The 24500-nt window shown below is 39.2% G+C and overlaps 1 protein-coding gene across 5 annotated transcripts in view; it reads left to right on the plus strand.

Annotated features, from left to right (window-relative positions):
- Positions 1-24500, plus strand: part of TET1 (tet methylcytosine dioxygenase 1) — a 117041-nt gene that overhangs the window by 21961 nt on the left and 70580 nt on the right. For all 5 annotated transcript variants that reach the window (XM_029931787.1, XM_029931789.1, XM_029931790.1 and 2 more), the window contains one exon: positions 18278-18331. In XM_029931787.1, coding sequence (XP_029787647.1) covers positions 18278-18331 — 54 coding nt within the window. The remainder of the gene's footprint in view (positions 1-18277; positions 18332-24500) is intronic.

The raw sequence follows: 24500 nt of genomic DNA on the forward strand, positions 1-24500 counted from the left end.
GCAGAAGAATGAAACTCGACCACTTTCTTACACCATACACAAAAATTAATTCAGAACACATTTTTTAATTAAGAAAAAAAGGAAGTTTAGGAGCAAGAAAAAAAAAAGAACTATATGGGGCACCTGGGCAGCTCAGTTGGTTAAGTGTCTGACTTCGGCTCCGGTCATGATCTCACAGCTCTGATCTCAAAGCTCGTGGGTTTGAGCCCCATGTCCGGCTCTGTGCAGACACCTCAGAGCCTGGAGCCTGCTTTGGATTCTGTGTCTCCCTCCCTCTCTGTCCCTCCCCTACTTGCACTCTGTCTCTCAAAAATGAATAAATGTTAAAAAATAAAAAAATAAAGAACTATAATTCTAATACTTAGAAGCAATCCCCATGGATTTATTGGCTTATTTGCTTCCAGTACTTTTTCTGCATTTAAAAAATAGTTGAAGTCAAATTGGCTAAATGTGTTTCTTTTCTTTTCACATTTTCTCTTGTAATTAAAATTTTGTAAAGACTTAAAAACTATGTGAAAAATACTCTTTTAGGGTAAATAAACATAACCCTACTAAATTATTTTTTGTTGCTCGATGCTTCAATTTCTTACAGTTTTTTGTATGGTAATAAACTATTTTCAGGATAAATCTTGGTTTCCACTTCAGATTATTTCCTTGACACTGGAATCATTAGTCCTTTATTTCAAGCTAAAAGTATTAGCATAATCAAAATATTTAGTATTTTCCTAATGTTATTGCCTAATGGTTTCTAAATCTTTACCATTTTTAGAAACCTGAGGTTTGTATTTACAGTGAAGGTATTTTTTGGGAAGTCAGGTTTATTTCCTTCTTCTATGTGAGAAACTGAAGTTTCTGTTACATTCTTTTTTGGTTAACACAACTTATTTGCTTTCTCAAAGAGAATGATGGAGGTGGCATTTCAGAATATCTCCTAACTAATGACTGGATACTAGCCAGATCCGATTAGGTACTTGGTGAATTTTTAGCAATTACAGAAAAACCAACATTTAAAAATTGCTATTATTATATTAGTTTAGTCTACTAAAATTTGTACATGTTTTTTGGTGAATTCCTAAGACCAATTTGATCCCAGTTTATTTAAAAAAATTTTTTTTAATATTTTTTAATGTTTATTTATTTTGGAGAGAGAGACGGAGAGAGAGCTCGGAAGGGGCAGAGAGAGAGGACACAGAATCTGATACAGACTCCAGGCTCTGAGCTGTCAGCACAGAGCCTGATGCGGGGCCCGAACCCACAAACTGTAAGATCATAACCTGAGCTGAAGTCAGACGCCCAACTGACTGAGCCACCCAGGCACCCCATTTAAAAAAAATTTTTAATGTTTGTTTATTTTTGAGAGAGAGACACACAGAGTGTGAGTGGGGGAGGGGCAGAGGAATAGGGAGACAGAATCCGATGTAGGGTTCCAGCTCTGAGCTGTCAGCACAGAGCCCAACACAGGGCTCAAACCCACAAACCTTGGGATCACGTCCTGAGCTGAAGTTGGAAGCTTAACCTACTGAGCCACCCAGGTGCCTCTGATCCCAGTTTAAATGATCCCAACACTCACACAATACTTCATTAATTATAAAAATAGAACTTCTACATTAGATGTTTTTTAGTCAGGATGGGCTTCAGTATTCTGTGATCCCATTCTCTCAAAATTATATATATAATTATATATATACATATATTTCTATTCCAGTATAGTTAACATACAGTGTTATAATAGTTTATAGCATATTATTTTTATGTGCATTTTTCTGGAGAGATGGTCCATGGCTTTTAATAGATTTCATAGAAATGTACAATTAGTGAGGCACCTGGGTGACTCAGTTGGTTGAGTGTTGATTTTGGCTCAGGTCATGATCTCACGGTTCGTGGGCTTGAGCCTCATGTTGGACTCTGTGCTGACAGCTCAGAGCCTGGAGCCTGTCTTAGGATTCTGTGTCTCCCTCTCTCCCTGACCCTCTCATGCGCACGCTGTCTCTCTCTGTCTCTCAAAAATAAATAACACACACACACACACACACACAGAGAAATGAAAAGAAATGTACAATTATGTCTCTCACTTCCCAAAAGTAAAACAGGTAAGAGTATCATACCACTCCTTTAGAAATTTGAAGGAATGAAATGGACAATTATTCCTACAGATAAGGACACACCAGTTATACTGAGTTTTGATATTCCCCATGTGATCATCAGGATGAGAATGATCTGTTCCCAACACTGTGACAGCCCTATGCCTTAAGGAGCAAATGTGATGTCTATAAAAGGCTTGACAGTGTGCCTACTAAATATTAGTTGGCCTAAAGGTGATGGTTATTACATCCTTGAAGAGATTTGTGCATTCATTTCATTATTTTCAGCCATTTATTTCCCTCTTGCCACTTGATTCATGTTTGTTTTGTTTTGTTTTTTTAGGTTCGAAAGTATCTGAGTATAAATTAAAAAATTTTTTTTTAACATTTATTTATTTTTGAGAGACAGAGAGAGACTGATCAGGGGAGGGGCAGAGAGAGAGGGACACACAGAATTGAAGCAGGCTCCAGGCTCTGAGCCAAAGTCAGATGCTTAGCTGACTGAGCCACCCAGGCGCCCCTTGATTCATGTTATTTACAGTAAAGTAATTGAAGTCCTCAGAAGTAGACAGTACACACCATTTTGCAGTGTCTGCAAAAGCATTTTCTTTGGAGGATGAAGGTGTCTTATGAATGAATTGGCTTCACTGTTCCCATCTGATATAGAATTATAGTTGTGGCTTCCACATAATGAGAGGGTTGCATAATGAATGCATAATGAGAGGGTTTTGGTCACTTACACTACAGTTTATTTTCATATCAGATTTCTTATCTATCTATTTACTTATTAATTTTTGGGACAATGCAAGTGGGGGAGGGGCAGAGAGAGGCGTCAGAGGATATAAGCAGGCTCTGAGTTGACAGCAGCGAGCCTGATGTGGGGCCTGAACCATGAACCTTTAGATCATGACCTGAGCAGAAGTTGGACGCTTAACAGGTGCCTCTTTCATATCAGATTTCATATGCAACACCATTTTGTGGTAAATGTTATGTTAAAGAGCAAAAGTAGGATCAAGGCAGGAGGAAGTGGGAAGACAAGACAATGGAAGTCCATAGTTTATGCAAGGCATGAAATTTGGGTGGAATTGCTACAGTTTACATGTGGAAAGTGTGTGTGTGTGCGCGCGCGCGCGCGCACGCGCCTGCCCGCCCACGGGCGTGTGTGTAAGTCACTTGTTTAGGATTTAATACAAAACTGTAAGGAGATTGGTCCTAGGTAATATAGAAATTAAAATGCCTTTATTCACCTAATTCCTTTTTCTTTCTCTTTCTTTCTTCCTTTCTCTCTTTCTTTCTTCTTTCTTCCTTTCTTTCACTTTTTTTTTGAGAGAGAGAGAAAATGTTAGTGGGGGAGCGGCAAAGAGAGAGGGAGACACAGAATCTGAAGCAGGCTCCAGGCTCTGAGCTGTCAGTGCAGAGCCAGACACAGGGCTCAAACCCACGAGTGGTGAGATCCTGACCTGAGCCGAGGTTGGCGGCTCAACAGCCACCCAGGCGCCCCCACCTAATTACATTTTCAATTGCATTGATATGTTTAAACAAACAAAAATTTTAAAAAAAGGAAAATAAAACAATAGTGCTTAACTTTTATCTTTTTTAAAAGAACTAACAACTAGGGAATTCTGTCTTCATTGCTAATTAGATACATAAGATTTTAACAAAATTTAAACTTTTTTTGACTTGAAACAGGAACCTGGCAAAGGAAAAGAAAAAGAAAGAAATTAACATATATTGAGGGTCTACTGTGGCCAGACACTGCTAAAAGGCTTAATGTTACCATAATTGATACTGGCAGTGATCAATGAAAAAAAGTGTTTGGACTCTCATTTTGCAGACTGGTAGATAGAAACCCACTGTAAAATTGTGTTTAATTCCCATGGCTAGCAAGTAGTAGAGACACTCTTTTCACTGTGATAAAGGAGAATTAAACAATTAATCTCTTCTTTAAAAAAAAATTGAAATAGAGTTCACATAATAAAATTTACTCTTTTAAAAGTACACAAGTTAGTGTTCTTTAGTATATTTACAAGGTTATGCAACCATCACCACTATCTAATCTAGAACATTTTCATTATTCTAAAAGTAACCCTGCTCCCAACTCGGCAGTCCCTTCATTCTCCCCTCCCCCAGCTCCTGGCAACCACTAATCTGCTTTTTGTCTCTGGATTTGCCTGTTCTGGACATTTCCTGTAAATGGAATCATACAGTATTTGGTCTTTTGTGTCTGGCTTCTTTCACTCAGCAGAATGCTTTCAAGGTATCATATACCAGTACTTTGTTCCCTTTTATGGCTAAATAATATTTCATTGTATGAATAAGCCACAATTTGTATGAACATTCATCAGTTGGTGGACTTTTAGGTGGTTTCCACTTGCCTATTATAAGTAATGCTGTTATGAACATTTGTTTGCAGGTTTTTCTGTAGACATGTGTTCTCTGTTACTTTGTGTATATTCCTAGAAGTGGAATTGCTGGGTCAAATGGTAAATCTGTTTAAATTTAAGGAATTACCAAACTGTTTTCCAAAGTAGTTGTGCCGTTTTGGATTCCAACTAGCAATGTATGAGGGTTCTAATTTTTCCACATCTTCACCAACACTTGTTATTATCTGACTTTTTGATTATTCCAATTTTTTTAAACATTTACTTATTTATTATGTATTTTTTCAGAGCAAGAGATAACAGTAGGGGAGGGGAGAGAGACGGAGAGAAGATCCAAAGTGGGCTCAGCCCTTAGAGCAGAGAGCTTGATACAGGGCTCAAACTTACAACCTGAGATCATGACCTGAGCAGATGTTGGGTGCTTAACCAACTGAGTGACTTTTTGATTATTGCTATAATCTTAGTGAATGTGAAGTGGTATCTCATGATGGTTTTGATTTGCATTTCTCCAGTGATTAATGATGTCTCACATATTTTCATGTGGTTATTGACCATTTGTATATCTTCCATGAATAGTTTGCAATTCTGTTTTAGTCCTTGGTCCTTTTAGGCTGCTATTAACAACATGCTACAGACTGGGTCATTTATGAATAACACAAATTTATTGCTTAATGTTCTGGAGGCTGGGAAATCCAAGATCAAGGTGACTGCATGGTCATATTCTGGCGAAGGCCCTCTTCATAGCTCATAGCTGGTGCATTCTCCCTGTGTTCTCACATCGTAGACTAAGCTAGAGCTCTCTCTGGAGCTTCTCTCTCTCTTTCTAATGTTATATTTATTTTTGAGAGAGGGAGAGCACGAGCAGGGGAGGCACATAGAGAGAGGGAGACAGATCTGAAGCAGGCTGAAGGCTCTGAGCTAGCTGTCAGCAGAGCCCAACACTTGAAGAGGCTAGGATTTTTTCCCTCCCCTTCAAGTCCCTCCCTATGCTGCATTTGGCATTTGGTAGCCACCAAACAATTGTTAGTTGAGTTGAATGATACGGAACATAGATGTAGAACTGGTATGCATTAAGCATTGATATCTGAAGGGGTTAATAACAGCTCTCATGTTTTGAGTACTTATTAAGTGCTCAATATTGTATTAAGTACCGACATAATTCATTGTCTCATTTAATCCTTAGAACAATCCTATCAAGTATACATTCTTTCCCCAGTGTATAAGGTAAGACTGAAGGGGTGCCTGGATGGCTTGCTTGGTGAGGTATTTGACTCCTGATTTTGGCTCAGATCATGATCTCCTGGTTCGTGGGTTCCCCATTTCTGGCTCTGCTCTGACAGTGTGAAGCCTGCTTGGGATTCTCTCTCTCTCTCTCTCTCTCTCTCCCCCCCTCCTTCTCCCTCCTCTCTCCCCCTCCCCCACTCAAGCTCGCACTCTCTCTCTTTCAAAATAAATGAGTAAACTTAAAAAAATTTTTTTTAAATAAATAAAGTAAGACACCGAGGCTTAGACAAGCCAAGTAACTTGTCTAAGACCACACAGTTGATCTGGGATTTGAAAGAACCCTTGGTGGGCGCCTGGGTGGCTCAGTCGGTTAAGCCTCCGACTTCGGCTCAGGTCAGATCTCACGTTTGTGGGTTCGAGTCCTGCGTCAGGCTCTCTGCTGACGGCTGGCTCAGAGCCTGGAGCCTGCTTCCAGTTCTGTGTCTCCTTCTCTCCCTGACCCTCCCCCTCTCATGCTCTGTCTCTCCTGTATCAAAAATTAATAAAACATTAAAAAAAAAGAAAAAAAAAGAACCCTTGGCTTGGATGGTAGGTGCTCATTTTAACCACCATGTTCTTGAGTGAGGGCAACAGGCAGCACGTGAAGAAGCCAGAGGATGGCGAGGAGGGGGACCCAGAGGCAGATGGGTTGTGAATAGTCATGCTAAGGAACTTGATGCTGTCTTTCAGACTTGTGAAACTTCGAAATAGATGTTGTTTAAGAGTCTTGTAGGTTCATTTGCAAAACTATAATTCTTTTTTTATTTTCAAGTTTATTTATGTTGAGAGACTGAGTGTGAGTAGGGGAGGGGCAGAGACAGAAGAGTGAGAGAATCCCAAGCAGTCTCTGTGCTGACAGCATGGGACTTGAAATCGCTGAGAGCATGACCTGAGCCGAAACCAACAGTTGGACGCTCATCCAACTGAGCCACCCAGGCGCCCCCAAAACTAGAATTCTTTTTTGACATGAATCAAATTTCGAATTTGCCAATTCCCCTGATTTTATATTTTACTTTGAATGTTACATTTCTCTTTAGCCATCTTTTTAGTTCTTTCCCTAAAATTTTATATTTTTACTTAAAATATTTTTACCCTTCCTGGACCTCATTGTCTTCTGAATATTGGCATGGTCATTCTACCCTATCATGATAATTTTTCATTCTCCTGTGCCTTCAAGCAGATGTTTTTATATTTCGTGCAGCTTTTCTAATTGTCTTTAGCAGGACAGTTTTTCCACATGATTAATTCTATTATCAGTGAGAGTGAAAGTTTTATATTCTTTTTAATTAATAAATGTAAGACTATGTCATGATGGGATGGTGGAATTAGAATGCCCCAACTCTAGCAGAAATCATGTTAATACATGTACATACAATGTTCTGATGTCCCAAAACAGTGTGTTCTTAAATATTTTCAGTTTTTATATTAAATTAATTTTAGTTGCTCATTACATTTTTTCACTATATTTTTTAAATGCCAATATAGTTAATATACAGTGTTATAAAGTAGTTTCAAGTGTACAATATGGTGATTCAACAATTCTGTACGTTACTCAGGGCTCATCATATTAAGTGTACTCTTAGTCCCGTTACGTATTTCACCCATCCCCCTACCACTTCCCTCTCATCATCTGTTTGTTCCTAATAGTTAAGAGTCTTTTTTTGGTTTGTCTCTTTTTTTACTTTGTTCATTTCTTAAATCCCACATATGAATGAAACCATATAGTATTTATTTTTCTCTGACTGACTTACTTCCCTTAACATTACACTCTCTAGATCCATCCATGTTGCTGCAAATAGCAAGATTTCATTCTTTTTTGTGGCTGAATAATATTCCAGTGTGTGTAGCACATCTTCTTTTATCCCTTTGTCTACCGATGGGCACTTGGTCTCTTTCCATAATTTGGGTATTGTAAACAATGCTGCAGTAAGCACTGGGATCCATGTATGCTTTAAAATTAGCGTTTTTGTATTCTTTGGGTAAATAGATGGTAGTGGAATTACGGGATCATATGGTAGTTCTAGTTTTAATTTTTTGAGGAACTTCCATATTGTGGCTGCACCAATTTGCATTCCCACCAACAGTTCATGAGGGGTCCTTGCTCTCCACATCCTTGCCAACACTTGTTTCTTTACTTTTTTTATTACATTGTTTTTCATATACAGTTTTCTTAACTAATGACAGACATTGTTCTCTGTTGCTGCCATGGAACCACCTGGAAGCCAAGTGCTATATCACATGCTTTTCATAGTCATTCTAACATTTAATCGTAATGTCAGCATTGTCCTTCACTGAGTCTGTGGAAGGTTGACTTGCTTAAGGTCTCATATTTAAAGATATTTTTTAAGAGAGCGTGCAAGTGAGGGAAAGCGGTAGAGGGAGAGAAAGGGAGACAGAATCTTAAGCAGGTTTCCACCTTGGATCTCCATTCCATTTCCCTGAGATCATGACCTGAACTGAAATGAAGAGTCAGATGGTCAACGAACTGAGTCAGCCACGTGCTCCAAGTTCCCATATTTAATAGTATTGTTGGGATTTGAGCCCACCAGGGACATATTGATCTTATTTAAGATAATATTTTTATATTCTATAATATCATATTTTAAGGTGGGGGCTCCTGGGTGGCTCAGTTGGCTAAGCTTCCGACTTTGGCTCATGATCTCACAGTCTGTGAGTTCAAGCCCTGCATTGGACACTGTGCTGACAGCTCAGAGCCTGGAAACTTCAGATTCTGTCTGTCTGTCTGTCTGTCTCTTTCTCAAAAATAAATATTAAAAAAAATTAAATATTTAGGCTGGGTAGGCCAGGAAGAAATGAAACTTTTCTCTTTCTTTTTTTAAGATTTTATTTTTAAGTAATCTCCACCCAACATGGGGCTCAAACTCAGAACCCTGAGATCAAGAGTCATACATTCCACTGACTGAGCCAGCCAGGTGCCCAAAACTTTATTTTCAACACATCTACAGTAATTTTCTTTTATTATATGCATAGTTAGTGAGTAAGAGAATTGTTGGGTATAGCAATCCTTAATCCCCCCCAAACTCACTAACACTTCATTTCTTGTGATGAAGCAAAAAGCAGCCCTATAAAATATGGGTCTATAATCACAAAGTTAAAATTTTAGGTATAGCATCAGTGAATGCAGTTTGACTTATTCTCAAATAATGCAGTTTAAAGAGATAATGTTCTGGGTATTCACAACTTATAAAAAACAGTAAAACATTAAGAACCATTTATTTTATTTTAAACAAGAGATAATTGAATAAGTATTTGGAAGTTAGGTAAGTCAAACATTTTGGGAAGAATTGCAGGTTTTTAAGTAGTTATTAAGAGTGAGTATCTGGGGGGCGCCTGGCTGGCTTAGTTGGTGAAGCATGCAACTCTTGATCTCTAGATTGTGAGTTTGAGTCATAGAGATTACTTAAAAATAAGTCTTTAAAAAAAAGATAAAAGGGTATCTATGGAAACACCATTATAATCATTTATGCTAAAACATTCTTAAGAAAGATAGACAAGTTTTGTATTTAAATTTGCACAGTTAGCACAGCTACAGGCTTGAGCTCTATACTTGTTCATTTCTAAGGTGAACTGGGATGAAAATAACTTTTTTGTTTTTTTGTTACGGCAAATATACCTCCTCTTGTCTTCATAAGGTATTTCTAAAGGGCTTTACATTGCAAAAGTTCAAAAGGATTCCTGTTAGACACAGAAGTGGTATCAAGTTAAAAGAACTGAGGACCTAGAAAGAGGTAGGAAGAAGCTTGAGGGCCATTTATTTTATTTTATTTATTTGTCATATTTATTTATTTATTTTTGAGAGAGAGAGAGAGAGAGAGACAGAAAGAGAGAGAAAGTGGGGCTCACCTGATGTGGGGCTCGAGCTGACCTGACATAGAACTCAAACTTAGGTACCACAAGATCATGACCTGGCTTAACTGACTGAGCCACCCAGATGCCCCTATTTATTATGTTAATAAACTAATGTGCCCATTGAATAAGTCTTTGGCTGTCAGGAAAATCAGACTTTGGGAAAAGTTATTTTTAGGCATTCTACTATTATAAAAACATTACAGGCTCAATGGCAAGATTTTTGGTATTTATTTATTTATTTTTTGGTTCTCCCTAAAAAAATTGGTAATTCCTGTCTTCTCTCAACCTGAGCTAAGCTCCATGGAAAAGAATTTATTCATTAAATCAAATCCCAAAGGTAAGAACTGGCTCCAATAGAGTTGGTATTCTCTGTTCTATTACTGGGATGAACAGCGAGCACCCCTTCCTCCAAACATCAAAAACATCTGTCCAGTACAGCTGCCCTGCTGAAGAACATAACTTATTCTAGGCAAATTATTTTTTAACTTTTTTAACATTTTTTGTTTTTTATTTATTTTTGAAGAAACAGAGAGAGACAGCACGAGCAGGGGAGGGTCAGAGAGAGAGGGATGTACAGAATCTGAAGCAGCCTCCAGGCTCTGAGCTAGCTGTCAGCACAGAGCCTGATGTGGGGCTTGAACCCACGAACTGTGAGATCAGGACCTGAGTGGAAGCCAGACACTCAACCGACTGAGCCACCCAGGCGCCCCTAGGCAGACAAATTTGTTTCTCCATAGATAGTGTGAAACTCTAGGAAGTGAGTTTAAGAACTAAAGGAGTTAACTCTTCTTGAATAACTGATCTTATCTCAACAAAAAATTTTGCATACATTCATTTTCTTAAAAATTTTTAAATGTTTTATTTACTTTCGATACAGAGAGGGACAGAGCATGAGAGGGGGAGGGGCAGAGAGAGAGGGAGACACAGAATCTGAAGCAGGCTCCAGGCTCTGAGCTGTCAGCACAGAGCCTGACGTGGGTCTCAAACCCACGAATGTGAGATCATGACCCAAGCTGAAGTTGGATGTTCAACCGACTGAGCCACCCAGGCGCCCCACATACATTCATTTTCAAAACATGCTATTCTCTGATTAGGAGATTTGGTTATACAAGAGTGATTTCTAGCTTAAAAATAAGAGTTTTCAGGTCTAAGACAAACCAATCACCTCTTCTTAGGTTTTCCCTTGAAAAAGTAGCTGTTATTTGTGATGATCAATTTAATAGGAACATCATTGTTGGCTTTTGCAAGCACTAATTATGGAAAATTGAACCAAAAAAAGTAACATCTCAAACTGGAATGGTAGAGAATTAAAAGCTGATTACATTTCTCCATGTGCCTCTTGTATTCATTGTCCCCTTAGCTCCTTCACAGGCATACTCCAGTGTGACTTTCTGTAGCCACAGTGCTGCCAGTGTGTTTGCACATGCTGTGAACCTTCACTGGGGACACATACATTTCTTCTATCCCTCTGAATGTCACCAACTCCTGCTTATCCTCCTTAGGTTTCAGTGGAAATGTCACTTCCTCTGGGAAGACTTCTCTTTCATAGCTTTTCTGGGCTCATCCCCATTCTATACGGCATCATTATTGTCTGTGTGTCTCCTGAGATGTTAGGTTCTTTTTTAAATTTTTTTAACTGTTATTTAGTCTTTTTTTTTTTTTTTTTTTTTAATTTTGAGAGAGAAGGAAGAGACAGAACCCGAAGGCAGGCTCCAGGCTCTCAGCTAGCTGTCAGCACAGAGCCTGATGCGGCGCTCAAACCCACAAACCATGAGATCATGACCTGAGCTGAAGTCGGACGCTTAACTGCCTGAGCCACCCAGGCGCCCCCTGAGATGTTAGGGTCTGAGGGGCAGGCCCAGCACCAGTTCTGCATATTGGAAGTCCCCAACATTTATGAAGTCATTGTATGGGATTTTATTTGTTTGTTTGTTTTTTTATAAGTTGTTTAAAGATTTAAATGGGAAGGTTCATTATAAAAAATCAATTAACAAATTTCAAAGAAAATGTTTTTGGATGTGGAGTCTTGTAAGGTTGCTCAACAATTTTAAGTTGGATTTGGTAAACTTAGGAAATAACTAGATCTAATTCTCGGGAAACAAGTTGTGTGTATATGTAAAATGATTTGAGCTTCTCAGAGAAACAGTGAATTTTTATGATTTTGGTATTAGACTTGATGAGACAATTGGACTATCTAAAAACTGAGGGTTCAGTGCTATGTAGTGTTTGCTCTCTAGCATGAGTGATATGGAGAGGGAACCCAAGGATAGAGAACTGCCTTTTTTTTTTTAAAGGATATTATTGACATAAAATACACAGAACACACTAGCAATACTAAGTAAATTTCAAAACATCATTCACAAAAGGAGACATTTTCCTAAATAGCAGCATCCTTTCTGATTTGTTTTAGACAAAAACCTTATAGATAATCTTTTTGGATTTCTCTGTCCAAATTATGGATTTAGACGTAATGGAGTAGGCTTGTTGATTTTAAGTTAGTACAAAGATTTGTTGAGAAACTGGGGAGAGGTGATGTTTCAGCCCCATTAATCTCTGGCATTATCTCTGCTTCACTTCACTGACAACAGTTCTTCCTTGGCAATTATTAAAGACCATCATTCCCTTGTTCCTTAATTCTTGTTATTGAGCATCAGTTATTTATTTTCTTATTTAAAAAATTTTTTTAAGTCTTTGTTTATTTTGAGAGGAAGAGATAGACATAGCAAGCAGGGGAGAGGCTGAGAATGAGGAGACAGAATCCCAAGCAGGCTCTACACCATCAGGACCGAGCCCGTTGCAGCTCAGTGTGGGACTTGAACCCACGAACAGTGAGATCATGACCTGAGCTGAAATCAAGAGTCAGACGCTTAACCGACTGAGGCACCCAGCGGCCCTGAAGAGTAGTTATTTTTACCAGTAGTAAGCAGGACTGCTAAAAAATGGGGTAGACACTAGATAGACCTGGCCCCTTAGAAGGAAAAGGGGTTTTTGCAGATAAGCCTCAGAGAAGGAAGTGGGGGACGGAAGGAAGCCAGGGAAGGCTGTGTGAGGAGATCGGCCACCTGTACGCAGACGATTATTGCTTACCCAATCACCCAGGAAGATCTCCTGTCAACCTGAGGCTTCTGTGTCTCACAAGAAATAAAACCAAGCTAATTTTAAGATCTCTCTCAGAATTGTGAAAAATATGAGCCATCCTTTTCTTACTCTTAGTGATTGGATATTTATAACGTATGGTACTTAAAATATCTTTACCCAGGTATCACTGCAAAAGCTATGACCCCCTCCCCCCAACAATACATAAGAAAAGAAATATAGGGGCGCCTGGGTGGCTCAGTCGGTTAAGCGTCCGGCTTTGGTTCAGGTCATGATCTCACAGTTCGTGGGTTCGAGCCCTGCATCGGGCTCTGCGCTGACAGCTAGCTCAGAGCCTGGAGCCTGCTTCAGATTCTGTACATCCTTCTCTTTTTTAACCCTCCCCTGCTTGCACTACCTATCTCTGTCTCTCAGAAATAAATAAATAAACCATTTAAAAAATAAGAAAAAAACAAAATATAAAAGTATTTCATAGGAGAGGAGAGACGGGCTACTACTGGAAGGATTTTGTGCTGCCGAGGTGTCCAATTTGAGGAAATATTATCACTCCTGAGATTCACCTAAAGGAAAACTCCTAGGTAGTGTTTGTATGTCTAGTTTCTTGTGGATGCAGAATGGCTATGTTTAGAAAGAGAAGTAGAATTTTGAAATTATTCATAAATTTGTCTCTGAGGGCACAAAAAATTTTTAAAGCACATTTAATGTAATGTTCACTTAAAAACCAGTCTTCTAGGAATATGAGCCACTACTTCTCTATCCTAAAAATGAAGTGTGTGGGGGTTTTGCATTAGAAAATTGTTTAAATTAAATTTATTTAAAATTTAATTATGTATTGGGGGGGGGGAGAAAGTACAGGCAGGGGAGAGGGGTAGAAGGAGCGAGAGAATCTCCAGTAGTTTCCACAGAGTGGATGATGTGTGGGGGGTTCCATCCCATAACCCTGGGATCATAACCTGAGCAGAAGTCAAGAGTCAGTCGCTCAACCAAGAGAGCCCCACTGCCCCCCGCTCCTGGAGTGTGTGGTTTTGAAGATTTTTCAGGCTTACAGGTTATTTGGGGATATTTACTGATGTCTATTGTTGGGCATTAAAAAATGAAGAGGAGTTATAGACAAAGCAGTGTAGATGGTTGGTTATACCTCAACTCAAGTTCTAACTTGCTGTGTAGTGTGAATTCAGTACTTTTAACTCTTTGAGCCTTAGTTTATCTATGAAATAATGTAGACTCAACTTTTTTCTCTGATGTTCTTTTATAGTTCTACAATCATTTGATTTCAAAGAAATTTTTAAAGTTTATTTATTTTTAGAGAGAGAGAGAGTGCACATGTGAGCATTAGCAGGGGAAAGGGGTGCAGAGAGAGAGGGGGAGAATTCCAAACAGGCTTCACACAATCAGCGTGGAGCTGGATGCCGAGCCCCAACGTGTGAGATCTTGAGGTCATGACGTGAAACCATGTGTCTGACACTTAACCGACTGAGCCACCCAGGGATCCTATGATCATGTGATTAAGAGAAAAGAGATCCCATTTTGTAATATTTGAAAGAACCTAAAAGTCATTACAGAATTAAATACAACTCATGCAAGTTAATAATCATGATTCCTTGTGAGAAAAACAAATAGATTTCAATGACAAAAGCAAGTTCTGACTAAGTAGGACTACAACACAAGGTTTCTTAGTTTCTGATCTGTCATTCTTCCAACAGAATCTACTGGTTTGCACTTTGCCCTAACTAATAAGAGAGTGGGAATGGCTCTTCTGACCTCCAGTTTCTCAGTTAGGAATGTCTGATTATTTTCTCCATCAAAGCTCGCCATCACCTAAGCTATGAGCTGAGAGACTGTCAAATCACTAAGTATAGGATTTAGAGCAGATGGTCACAACCAATGTAGGTTACCAATCCATTCTGTGTTCAAACAAGTGCAGATCTTCATGGTAGAGTATCCGTTGGCTATTTTGAGTTAATGTCAGCTCTGGTCACTTTAATTAACCCTCATATTTAGCTGAGATGAGCCTTGGCCTTATTTATTAATTCATTTTACAGAACACTGCACACAGACCTCCAATGTTTGCTTAGGTTGCCAAGTGCAATCTTGTATGGCTTCGTGAGTATCCCATGCAGTGAAAATTCTGTCACTGGGGCTTTAAAAAGTGGACTGACTTCTCACTGTTGTGGATTTTCAGTACACCTAACACTCAGAGCCTGGTTTTATTTTATTCGGACAAACATGGATCACATAGGTAATAGATTGATTTTCAATATATAGTTATATATCATGGCCAACTTTACTAAATATTGAGCAATCAACCTGGGAAAATGTTGATACTTTTTAAAAATTAGAGTCAAGTATTCAAGGAGGAAAGGCATAATTTGTAATTGACATGAAAAAAACTTTAAATAATGCAGGGCTACCCTTGTGTACATGACTGACAGGAATGTAAAATGGAAAAGCCACCATAGAAAATTTGGTGGTTCCTTGAATAATTAAACATAATTATCATATGATCCAGCAATTCTACTCCTACTTGTATATTAAAAGAATTAAAAGCAGGGACTTACATAGATACTCATACCCATGTGCAAAGCAGAATTATTCACATTAGAAAAAATGTGGGAACAACCAAAATGTACAACAACAGAAGAATAGATAAGCAAATTTGGTGTATAATACACACAGTGAAATACTATTAAGCCTTAAAAAGGAATGAAATTCTGGAGCGCCTGGTTGCCTCAGTCAGTTAAACTTCCCACTTCAGCTCAGATCATGATATCGTGATTTGTGGGAGCGAACCCCATATCTGCCAGCAGCACAGAACCCGATTCGGGTTCTCTGTCCCTCCTCTGCTCATTCTCTCTCTCTCAAAAATAAAATCTTTTTTTAAGGTTTACTTATTTTTGAGAGGGAGACACAGAATCTGAAGCCGTCTCTTGGCTCTGAACTGTCAGCCCAGAGTCCAACGCAGGGCTCGAAATCATAGACCCTGAGATCATGACCTGGGTAAAGTCAGATGCTTAACCAACTGAGCCACCCAGGTGCCCCAAACTTAAAAAATATATATATATTGGAAAAAAAAGGAAAGGAATTCTGATAATCTTACAACATGGATGAACCTTGAAAACATTATGCGAAGTGAAAGCCAGACACAAAAGGACAAATATTATGTGATACCACTTACATGACACACTGGATTAGGCAAATTTATAGAGATAGAAAGCAAAATAAAAGGTAGTAAGGGCTGAGAGAAAGTGAATGAAGAGGTATTGTCTGTTGGATACAGAGTTTCTGTTTGGGATAATGAAACAGTGTGGGGGAAATGGAGAGGAAAGTTTCACAACATTGTGAATGTACTTAATGCTACTAAACTGTACACTTACAAATGGTTAAAATGGCAAATTTTAGGTTATATATATTTTGTCATGCACACCAGAAACTTCAAAGAAAAAGAAACGTAGGACCATTTTGAAATCTTGTATTAGGTCCTGTTTTTCTACCTGTTTCAGGGATGCTTCATTCACCACTGAGAGCTTCTTAGTGCAGGCTCAGTGTGCTTCAAGTTGTCCTGATGGATGTGGTTAGGTGAGAATCCACTGGTTTTGCTACCAGGAGGCTTGCTTTTTACATTCATTAAACATTTTGAGGGTGCGTAGGTGACGGAGAAGTAGTTTAAAGTCGGAAAAGAGTGCCTGTTGGACTTCCCATTCCAACAAGAAAAGCGTGCTTTTGTGGCAAACCGAAAGGCTAGGAATCCAGGGTGATGAAATACAGGCCTTCCGGCCCTCACTCTGTTCCTGATTTCGGGTTGTGGGAATCTGTTCCGAATCCAACTGCAAGTGGAAAACCCATCTTTGGCTGAGCAGCGAGGGAGGCCCTCCTGCCAATCCCCTAAATGTGTTGCTGAAACTTTGGCCCTGTGAGGATGGAGCTGAGGCTGTCTTCCCAAGATCTGTGCAGCTGTCAAGGTGGCTGTGATGGGACTGTGACTGGCCTCTGCGCTACAAGTTGGCAGTGACCTTGAGACCCGCCAGCTCACAGCAGCTGTCCTGGTTCTTTCTCTACTGCCACTGTTTCCTAGCCAGGGGGCTTAAGGGGAGGGAGCTGAACTCCTCTGGTTCTGCCATTCGCAGGGTCTGGCAAGTTGCAGTGCCCAGGTCTCCCGGTGCCTACACCCGCTGGGCACAGTGGCAGTCCAGGTGCGTGAGTGTGGGTGGCTGCTCGTGCCACTTCTGGCTCCGCTCCCAATTCCTGGGAAGTGGGTGGCCCCGGCTGACCATCAGCTTGCTGCGCAGACAGGCTCCACGTGGGGACCTGCCTGGCAGCTCCAGGGAGAGATGCTCAGTGACAGCTAATGATCTTGGGAGACAGAGAAGCCAAAGGTGCCCCTTTTGTCCCAAAGGTTTGAGCCCACCTTCTGGACAGTAGGGATTTCTCTGGGAAATGAAGGTCACCAGAAATGTGCAGAGCAAGAGAGAAATCTTTTTTTCTCCAGCCACTTGGAGTGGCAAGTGTATTTTGTAAACTCCTCCCCTTCTCCTTGTCCTAATCCTGTCCTTTTCGTTTTAAGTGGCTTCATTAGTATTTTCTAATCTGCCTTTGTCATTGGACATTTATTGACAGAAATCAAATTGCTGTGTTTCTGGGCAAAGCGCCTGCTGCAAAGAGGTGTGGTTCCCGGGGAATGAGACACGCAGCCCAACAGCTGAGCCTACACTGTCCTCACATAACCTCCCTGCCTTAAATATCGCCAATATTTAGCCTTGCCTTATAAAGTAAAAATGCACAATACCTTCCAGAGTTTCAGCAAGCCCAAATGCCCCCCTCGGCTCAGTTATATCTCCTGTACGTTGGAGGCAGAGCCGCGTACCCCTCCCCCCGCGCAGACCTGCCCTCCGCAGCCGCCAAGAGGTTACTAATCAGGGAGCCTCCGCCATCGATCCGATGGTGGAGACCTGGGGGATTTGTGTGCATTGTTTTTGCTGAAGCCTCCTGTGATTTCGGCGCGACCAGATCCTCTGCAGCGCACTCCATGTCGCAGCTTGTGGCTGCCTGTGTCCTGTGGTGAGAGCGGAGCCGCACAGGAGATCCTTTGTCTAGGAAGGCTAGCAGAGAAGATCACTTTGGAGTTGCTAAGCTCTGCATTGCCATTGGCTGCACTCTTTGTGGGGCTGTTTTTGCAAAAGGCATGCCCAGCACGTCTACAGTGCTGGCAGGCCAGGGCTGCCTTTAAACACCATGATAATAATACCAAAAAGCAGTTTGCAGAACTGTTCCACTGTAGAGGCTTCCTCTGCAGAAGCAAGCAAGATGGCTACCTCGTGGGCTTCGCTGTGAAGAATGCAGAGGCTAATTAAGACAGACTTTAAGGGGAAAAAAGGGTATTTCCCTACTTCATCTTTATGCAAGGCTTTTTTTCAGTGACTTCTAAAGTATACATTTTACATAAGCTCTTTAGGTTCTGGCTAGCAAACATGTTGATGATTTTAAATGGTATAAGTAGTTTTCTAGAGAAATAGCCAAAATATTTGGGGGGGTGGGAGCTAATTTTTTTTTCTTAAACGGAGGCTGATTTTGCAATTTGATTTTTTTTAGGTTATAAAAGAAAACAAGAGGCCCCAGAGGGAAAAGAAGCCCAAAGTTTTAAAGGTAATCAGCTATTGATTAAATCATATTTAATTTTTTTGCCATTTCATATAGTATTTTTCTGTCACTTAGGAGTAAATTTGGAGTGCAGTGGATGTAAATTCTCCTGGATTTTCAGTAGATAAATGAATTTTCACTCAACTAAAGTGTTTTTTCTTGTAGTGCTGCATACTGTGCATATTAGCATCCTTTATTTTCAACCCCACACAAGTCTTCAGAAGGAAAAGTTTATATGCAAACATTGTGAATAAAATTTGTTTTTCTCTGTAGATCCCTTTGTAGCATCTGCATTTGTGGTGTTGCACCAGTGTGTAAACTTAAGCTCATAGGGAGAGAGACACTATTTGAAGTTGACAGCTATGATCCATTGTGATTTTAATAGACCTTCCATTAGATACTGTTTTAAAATGTGTGGTTTTTCTTTCCAAAGGAAAAGGTCCTTAGAGATTTTAGTTCAACTTAAAATGTGTAAGCCATTGAGATTAGCCAAATTGCTTAATCCCAAATTCTCACTGTATCATTTTTAATTTTGGCATTCATAGAGCTGTAGGAATTTGCATGGTTTCTTTATTTTCAATAGTTTGCCTAATGAGTTTTTAGTAGTAACCTAATTTGGCTACAAGCTAACACTGTGTTATGAGCTTTGTACAGTATTTAGAAGGGTTAATTTAAAAGCATATGGCTTACTAAAAGTTCAAGGCTAGCTTTAGTTCAGCAAATGGGTGCTTATGTGTTAAAGGTTTCAAGTGGCATATTGCTATTATACATGTCAGCAACCTGAGCAAGTAACCATTTTCATTTAAAAAGACATATTAAGCAATAAAACTTACTGGTCTTTAAAATTATATTATGTATATATGTAATTTTAAAATACTTTAACCTAATCTTAGCTCTTCTTTTGCAAATAAAGTTTTAGCATTCAAAGAAGAACAACATGTTGAACTATGGATGTGGCAAATTTTTATCTCATTTGCTTCCCCAGTTGTGTACCTTGAAAATGTTATTAACATGGAGAACCAAACCTTGCATTGCTTTCAAATTTGTCTGACCACCTTGAGTTTCTGTTTCCTGTGTGTACACAGCATTGCCATGTACATTTTCATCAACCAACAAGTATTTGTTTAATATTTACCACACAGTCATCAGTGTTCTAGGCACCGTGAAATGAATGAAATTGCTTGGCACAAATTCTCATTGGGCCCGGATAAATAGAATACTGGTTATTTTCAGGGTAAATTAACCCCTCCTGTTTTTCTTCTGCATGTTGATTCACCCACCCCCTTTCACTTCCTTCCCCTCCTCCAACTATAGAATTCTATCATTAAAAGCCCTGATTATATTTCTTCATCTCTTACACTTTCTGGGTTGGGTGTATCCATCTTAAGTGTTTTGTCTTCTCATCTTCAAGTGAGAAATTGTTTTAGTGCTGCTATTAAAATGGCTCTCAAATTTGCAGGGGGCAGAATAAGGGTATAAGAGAAAGGTCAATTACATGGACACACTAATATAGACTAAGCTTGGTAGTTAAATCATCATCTGCCTTTGCTAAAAAGTAGAATTGGGCTTTGGGAACACTATTTAATTCTATGTTTATTTTGTTAGTCTGTGGGTGTCCTGTCACCTGAAATAAATTTCAGAAGTAAATATACCGTGTATTGCTTTTTTGAATCATGGCAATGGATTCTGATTTATTTTAAAATAAACACCAGTGGGTGGCTAAACTTCATGGACCACAGCAAGCAGAACTGAATTGTTGCTCACTTTCCTCTCTAGTCATCAATTGTTGTATAAGAGTAGGGAAATGCCCTAAAAGGAAAAAACAATACCCCCCCCATGTTGGCATTTTAAAATGTTTTCTTCAGTTTTCTGTAGTATGTAATGTATTTTATTCTCCAAAGAAAGCTTTGTTTCTTTGCTCCATGGTAGAAATGCTAAAATACTTCCAGATTTTAGCTTGACTTGGGTAAAATATATAGAATATTGTACAGCCCTGAAGGAGATGTTAGGAAAACTAAATTCATACTTGGGGATGGAGGGGTGGGGGTAAGAGCACAACCTTCCGTTTGAGGTTTTATAGGTGAGAACTTGGGGTTCCAGTGGGCTGCTTCCTGGGAGAGATGATGGGAGTCTAGAGGTTACAGCTTGGTCTCCTGTTGTAATTAACTCTTTGCATTTGACATTGTGCCAGAGATGCAGTCTGCTTGCTTTGACTCTGGCCTCTTGGGTCTTCAGATCTCCTGGGTCCCTTGCTCTTTGTCAGAGAAGATGCTACAGGTATCCTGGCTGATCCTCACTTTCACGATCTGTGGAGAAGCAGTTGGATAGGTGAAGAGTCTGATTAAGGAAACTGGGTACAGACTTGAAGCTTGTGCCATCCTTCTTTGAACTTGCAAACTAAATATTGAATCCATTTGTAGGGCTGAAATAGCCTTGTAGTCTCATACCTCTAATTTTTAAGCAATCTACTGTCTCTGTCAGTAACCTGTATTTATTCTGTTGTAGTTCAAAATTTAAAACTGTGACTTCCAATCCCTGCCTAGAGAGATAACTTTCCTGTAGCTGAAATGACAGCTTCTCTCCAAAGCAACCATGCCCAGAATGGGTATCAAATGATGGCAAGGGTGGGAGGGGTGGGCTCAGCACAAATTATTGCCCCCACTGGTTCTAGGGGACGAAACCTCACTGATTATCACTAAAGTTGCTGTTGTATATACATGGCAGCTTATTGGCTTGGCGGTGCTGTAATTGTCTCCTTGACTCTTGTGCAAAGTAAGGGTATGAAGTAATTTCAGGCATTGATTCATAAAATTGGACTCTTGAGTGGCATGATTTGGAACTCCATTTGATAGAAACATTTACAGGAATAATCTCAACTTGGTGTGTCAGGGCAAACGGGTATATTTCCTTAACTTTCCTTAAGAGAAAGTAAATTTTAAGGTATTATCACTTTGGTTAGGTTACCAGTCATTGTCCCTGGAAAAAACCAAATCACACAGTCATTTGCGGGTAGTGAGGGGAATTTAAAAAGGGAATTGTTTAAAAGATGTGGGTAGAATTAAGGGAAAAACTAGGGATGTCAAGTATCCCAGAGCGAGTGACAGCAGAGAGTTCTCACCACCCTTAGGCCTGGAAGGACCAGGGAGTGGGAGCAGGTATCCAGATAGAAAGCATAATTGGAGAGGAAGAGATGGAGCATGGGCTTTTGTTGTGGCCTTTGGTACAAGGATGTTTCTGCAAAAAGAAGGTCTTTGGGTCAGGGTTGGGGGATTGGAAATAAATACCCTGCCCTCCAGTTTCTTGCTGCTTTCATTGGTGGATCCAATCAGAAGCCAAAAGGAAAGGGAGCATACAGATGAATGATGTCCAGGTAACCTCTTGTGGTATGTAAGAGGGTGTATAAGATGGAGTATGGACTTAGAGTGGCAAACAGAACATCTTCAGCATCACTAGTGACCACATGGACAGTATAGTAGGGTCAAAAACAGTAGTAGAGACATTATTATGTAAGAAAGTAACATTAGGCAAGGCTGGGTGAAGTGTGTTTAAGAAACACCATACAGTATTTGCAACTTATCTGTAAATCTAAAATTGTTCAGAATAAAAAGTATGGGCATCCCTGAGCAGGGAGCACATCTACACAGTCTGTAATTAGACACACTCTTTCTAGGCCAGTAAAGGATTTTTCTAGCTATTTGGTTATAAAATATCATCAAAGTAGTATTTGGAAGAACTCAGTGAACAAATATAAAGAAATGTCAGTGGATATTAAATCAGGAAACTGCCTACAGATTATTTAGAAAAGAAAAAATGAAAGCTAAGTAATCTTCCTGCTAGCTTGTACACTGGCAGGCCCTGCTCTTCACTGTTTCCTTCCTTCCTTGATGATGCTGATAAAGGAAAAGAACAAGTGGTGGTGGGGGTTGATTGGGGGAACATAAGACATATATCTCACTAGGAGAGAAAAAGACACTTACATATCACTACACTTAGGTCTTTAAGAAATATGTTTTAAAAGGAGAATCTAATAATAAATCATATTCATACGTGGTCTTGATTTGTAAGACATAGTGACATTCAAAATATTTAGTTTCATCATTGTCTGGCACATAGTAAATGCTCAGTAAACTGTTTTCTAAACAACATTATTTATATCCAATAAATTTTTTTTAGCATTTACTAAATGCTGGGACTACAATGGTGTACATGATAAAAATGATTTCTGCTCTCTTGGAGGTTAACTATTGCTTAGGGAAGGCAGGCAAAAAAAAAAAAATTAAAGACAAATGAAAGGGGTGCCTGGGTGGCTTAGTCAGTTGGGCCTCTGACTTGGGCTCAGGTCATGATCTCACATTCGTGGGTTCGAGCCCTCCATCGGGCTTTGTGCTGACAGCTAGCTCAGAGCCTGGAGCCTGCTTCTGATTCTGTGTCTCCCTCTCTCTCTGCCCCTCCCCACTCATGCTCTCTCTCTGTCTCAAAAATAAATAAAACATTAAAAAAATAAAGACAAATGAAAATATTACAAATTGCATATGTTTGAATGAAACAACAAATGCCAAGCTAGGGAAATTTACTTCATTTATAAATTGTTACCTATAATAGTGATGAAAAAAGTACCAAATTTGATATCATTTAGTTATCTTGTTTATTTTTAAAACCCACTAAGCTAGGAGACATGAAAGATAACAAAGTTACTAGACAGTCTTCTCTGCACACTTATCTACAACTTTGTTTCAGTTAGTAAAAAATCACTGGTAAACTTTTCTTAACTCTGGTTATAATGTAACATTCCATGACTTATAGTAACATGTTGCCAATTTAAGTGCTAGATCAAATGCTGAGCTTGACTATTGTTGAGGGGAAAAAGCATGCCATTTTGATAGTCTTTTATAGTCTCATGCAATGAATCCCAGACTTCTGAATATAATAGACAAGTATGGAAAAAATTCAGACCGGGTGGTGACAGTATCCACAAAGCAATACTACTAGCTAAAAAAAAAAAAAATCTAGGGGTGCCTGGGTGGCTCAGTTGGTTGAGCCTCCAACTTTGGCTCAGGTCAGATCTCACGTTCGTGGGTTTGAGCCCTGCGTCAGGCTCTGTGCTGAAAGCTAGCTCAGAGCCTGGAGCCTGCTTCTGGTTCTGTGTCTCCTTCTCTCTCTGCCCCTCCCCCTCTCATGCTCTGTCTCTCTCTGTATCAAAAATAAAATAAAACATTAAAAAAAAACTTAAAAATAAATTAAAAAACCTATATAAATTATAAGAAGATAATCTCAGAATACAAGACAGTCATATAAATTTAATTGTTTGGTTTTCTGATTCCACACATGGTCTTTATTTTCCTCATTATGTCATAAACTGGCAAAAATTGTCAAATATGTGTGCTCATCCATCAGTGTTGATTCACATGATCAAAGGCGCACATAGGGCTTCTGGTTTGCATACCCAGAAATTGTAATATTGTATTTTGCCCAGAGATGATCAGACTGATTTCAGGACTGGATTCTCACTAAGCCAAGCTCACACACAGTCAAATAATTCATTTATTATTGGAGCACGTACATTTCCAGTGACTCAAGACCCATGTTCATTCTGTAATTTCTAGGAATGATCCCAGAGAATCAGTGAATAAACGCCAAGTGGGGTGAATGGGCTTGAGGAAAATTTCATTCAAGCAACCAGAAAAAAAAAATTGTCAATTTTTCCTAGCTAAGAAAATAATATATACCTTGTTTCTCGATTATTTATGTTCATTTGATACTGTGTTTGTTTTGATAGTGCTGGACTAGAATATATTCTCAAGAGTCAGATAAAAAGAGTTAAATAAGAAATATTAATAAATTTTTGTTGAAACCTTACTAGTATTGTAATTAATTGTCAAGTTTAATTTAATAATGCCTAAAATATGTTATAAAAATGTTTATGTAAAGATCTGATGGTAAGATTTACATGCCACAGTGGCCTATGCAAGAGAATAAAGATTATAAAATCTTTTTTTAACCTGTTCTGATGATTTATTGTTTTATTTTAGTTTTTTAATAATGTTCTTAAACTTTATTTTTATTTAGTTTGAGAGGGAGATAGAGAGCAAGTGGGGGGTGGGGAGAACAGAGAGATAGGGAGACAGAATCCCAAGCAGACTCCCCACAGCCAGCCCAGAGCTCAATGCGGGGCTCA

This window comes from Suricata suricatta, chromosome 2 (genome assembly GCF_006229205.1).
Source record: "Suricata suricatta isolate VVHF042 chromosome 2, meerkat_22Aug2017_6uvM2_HiC, whole genome shotgun sequence".
NCBI lineage: Eukaryota > Metazoa > Chordata > Mammalia > Carnivora > Herpestidae > Suricata > Suricata suricatta.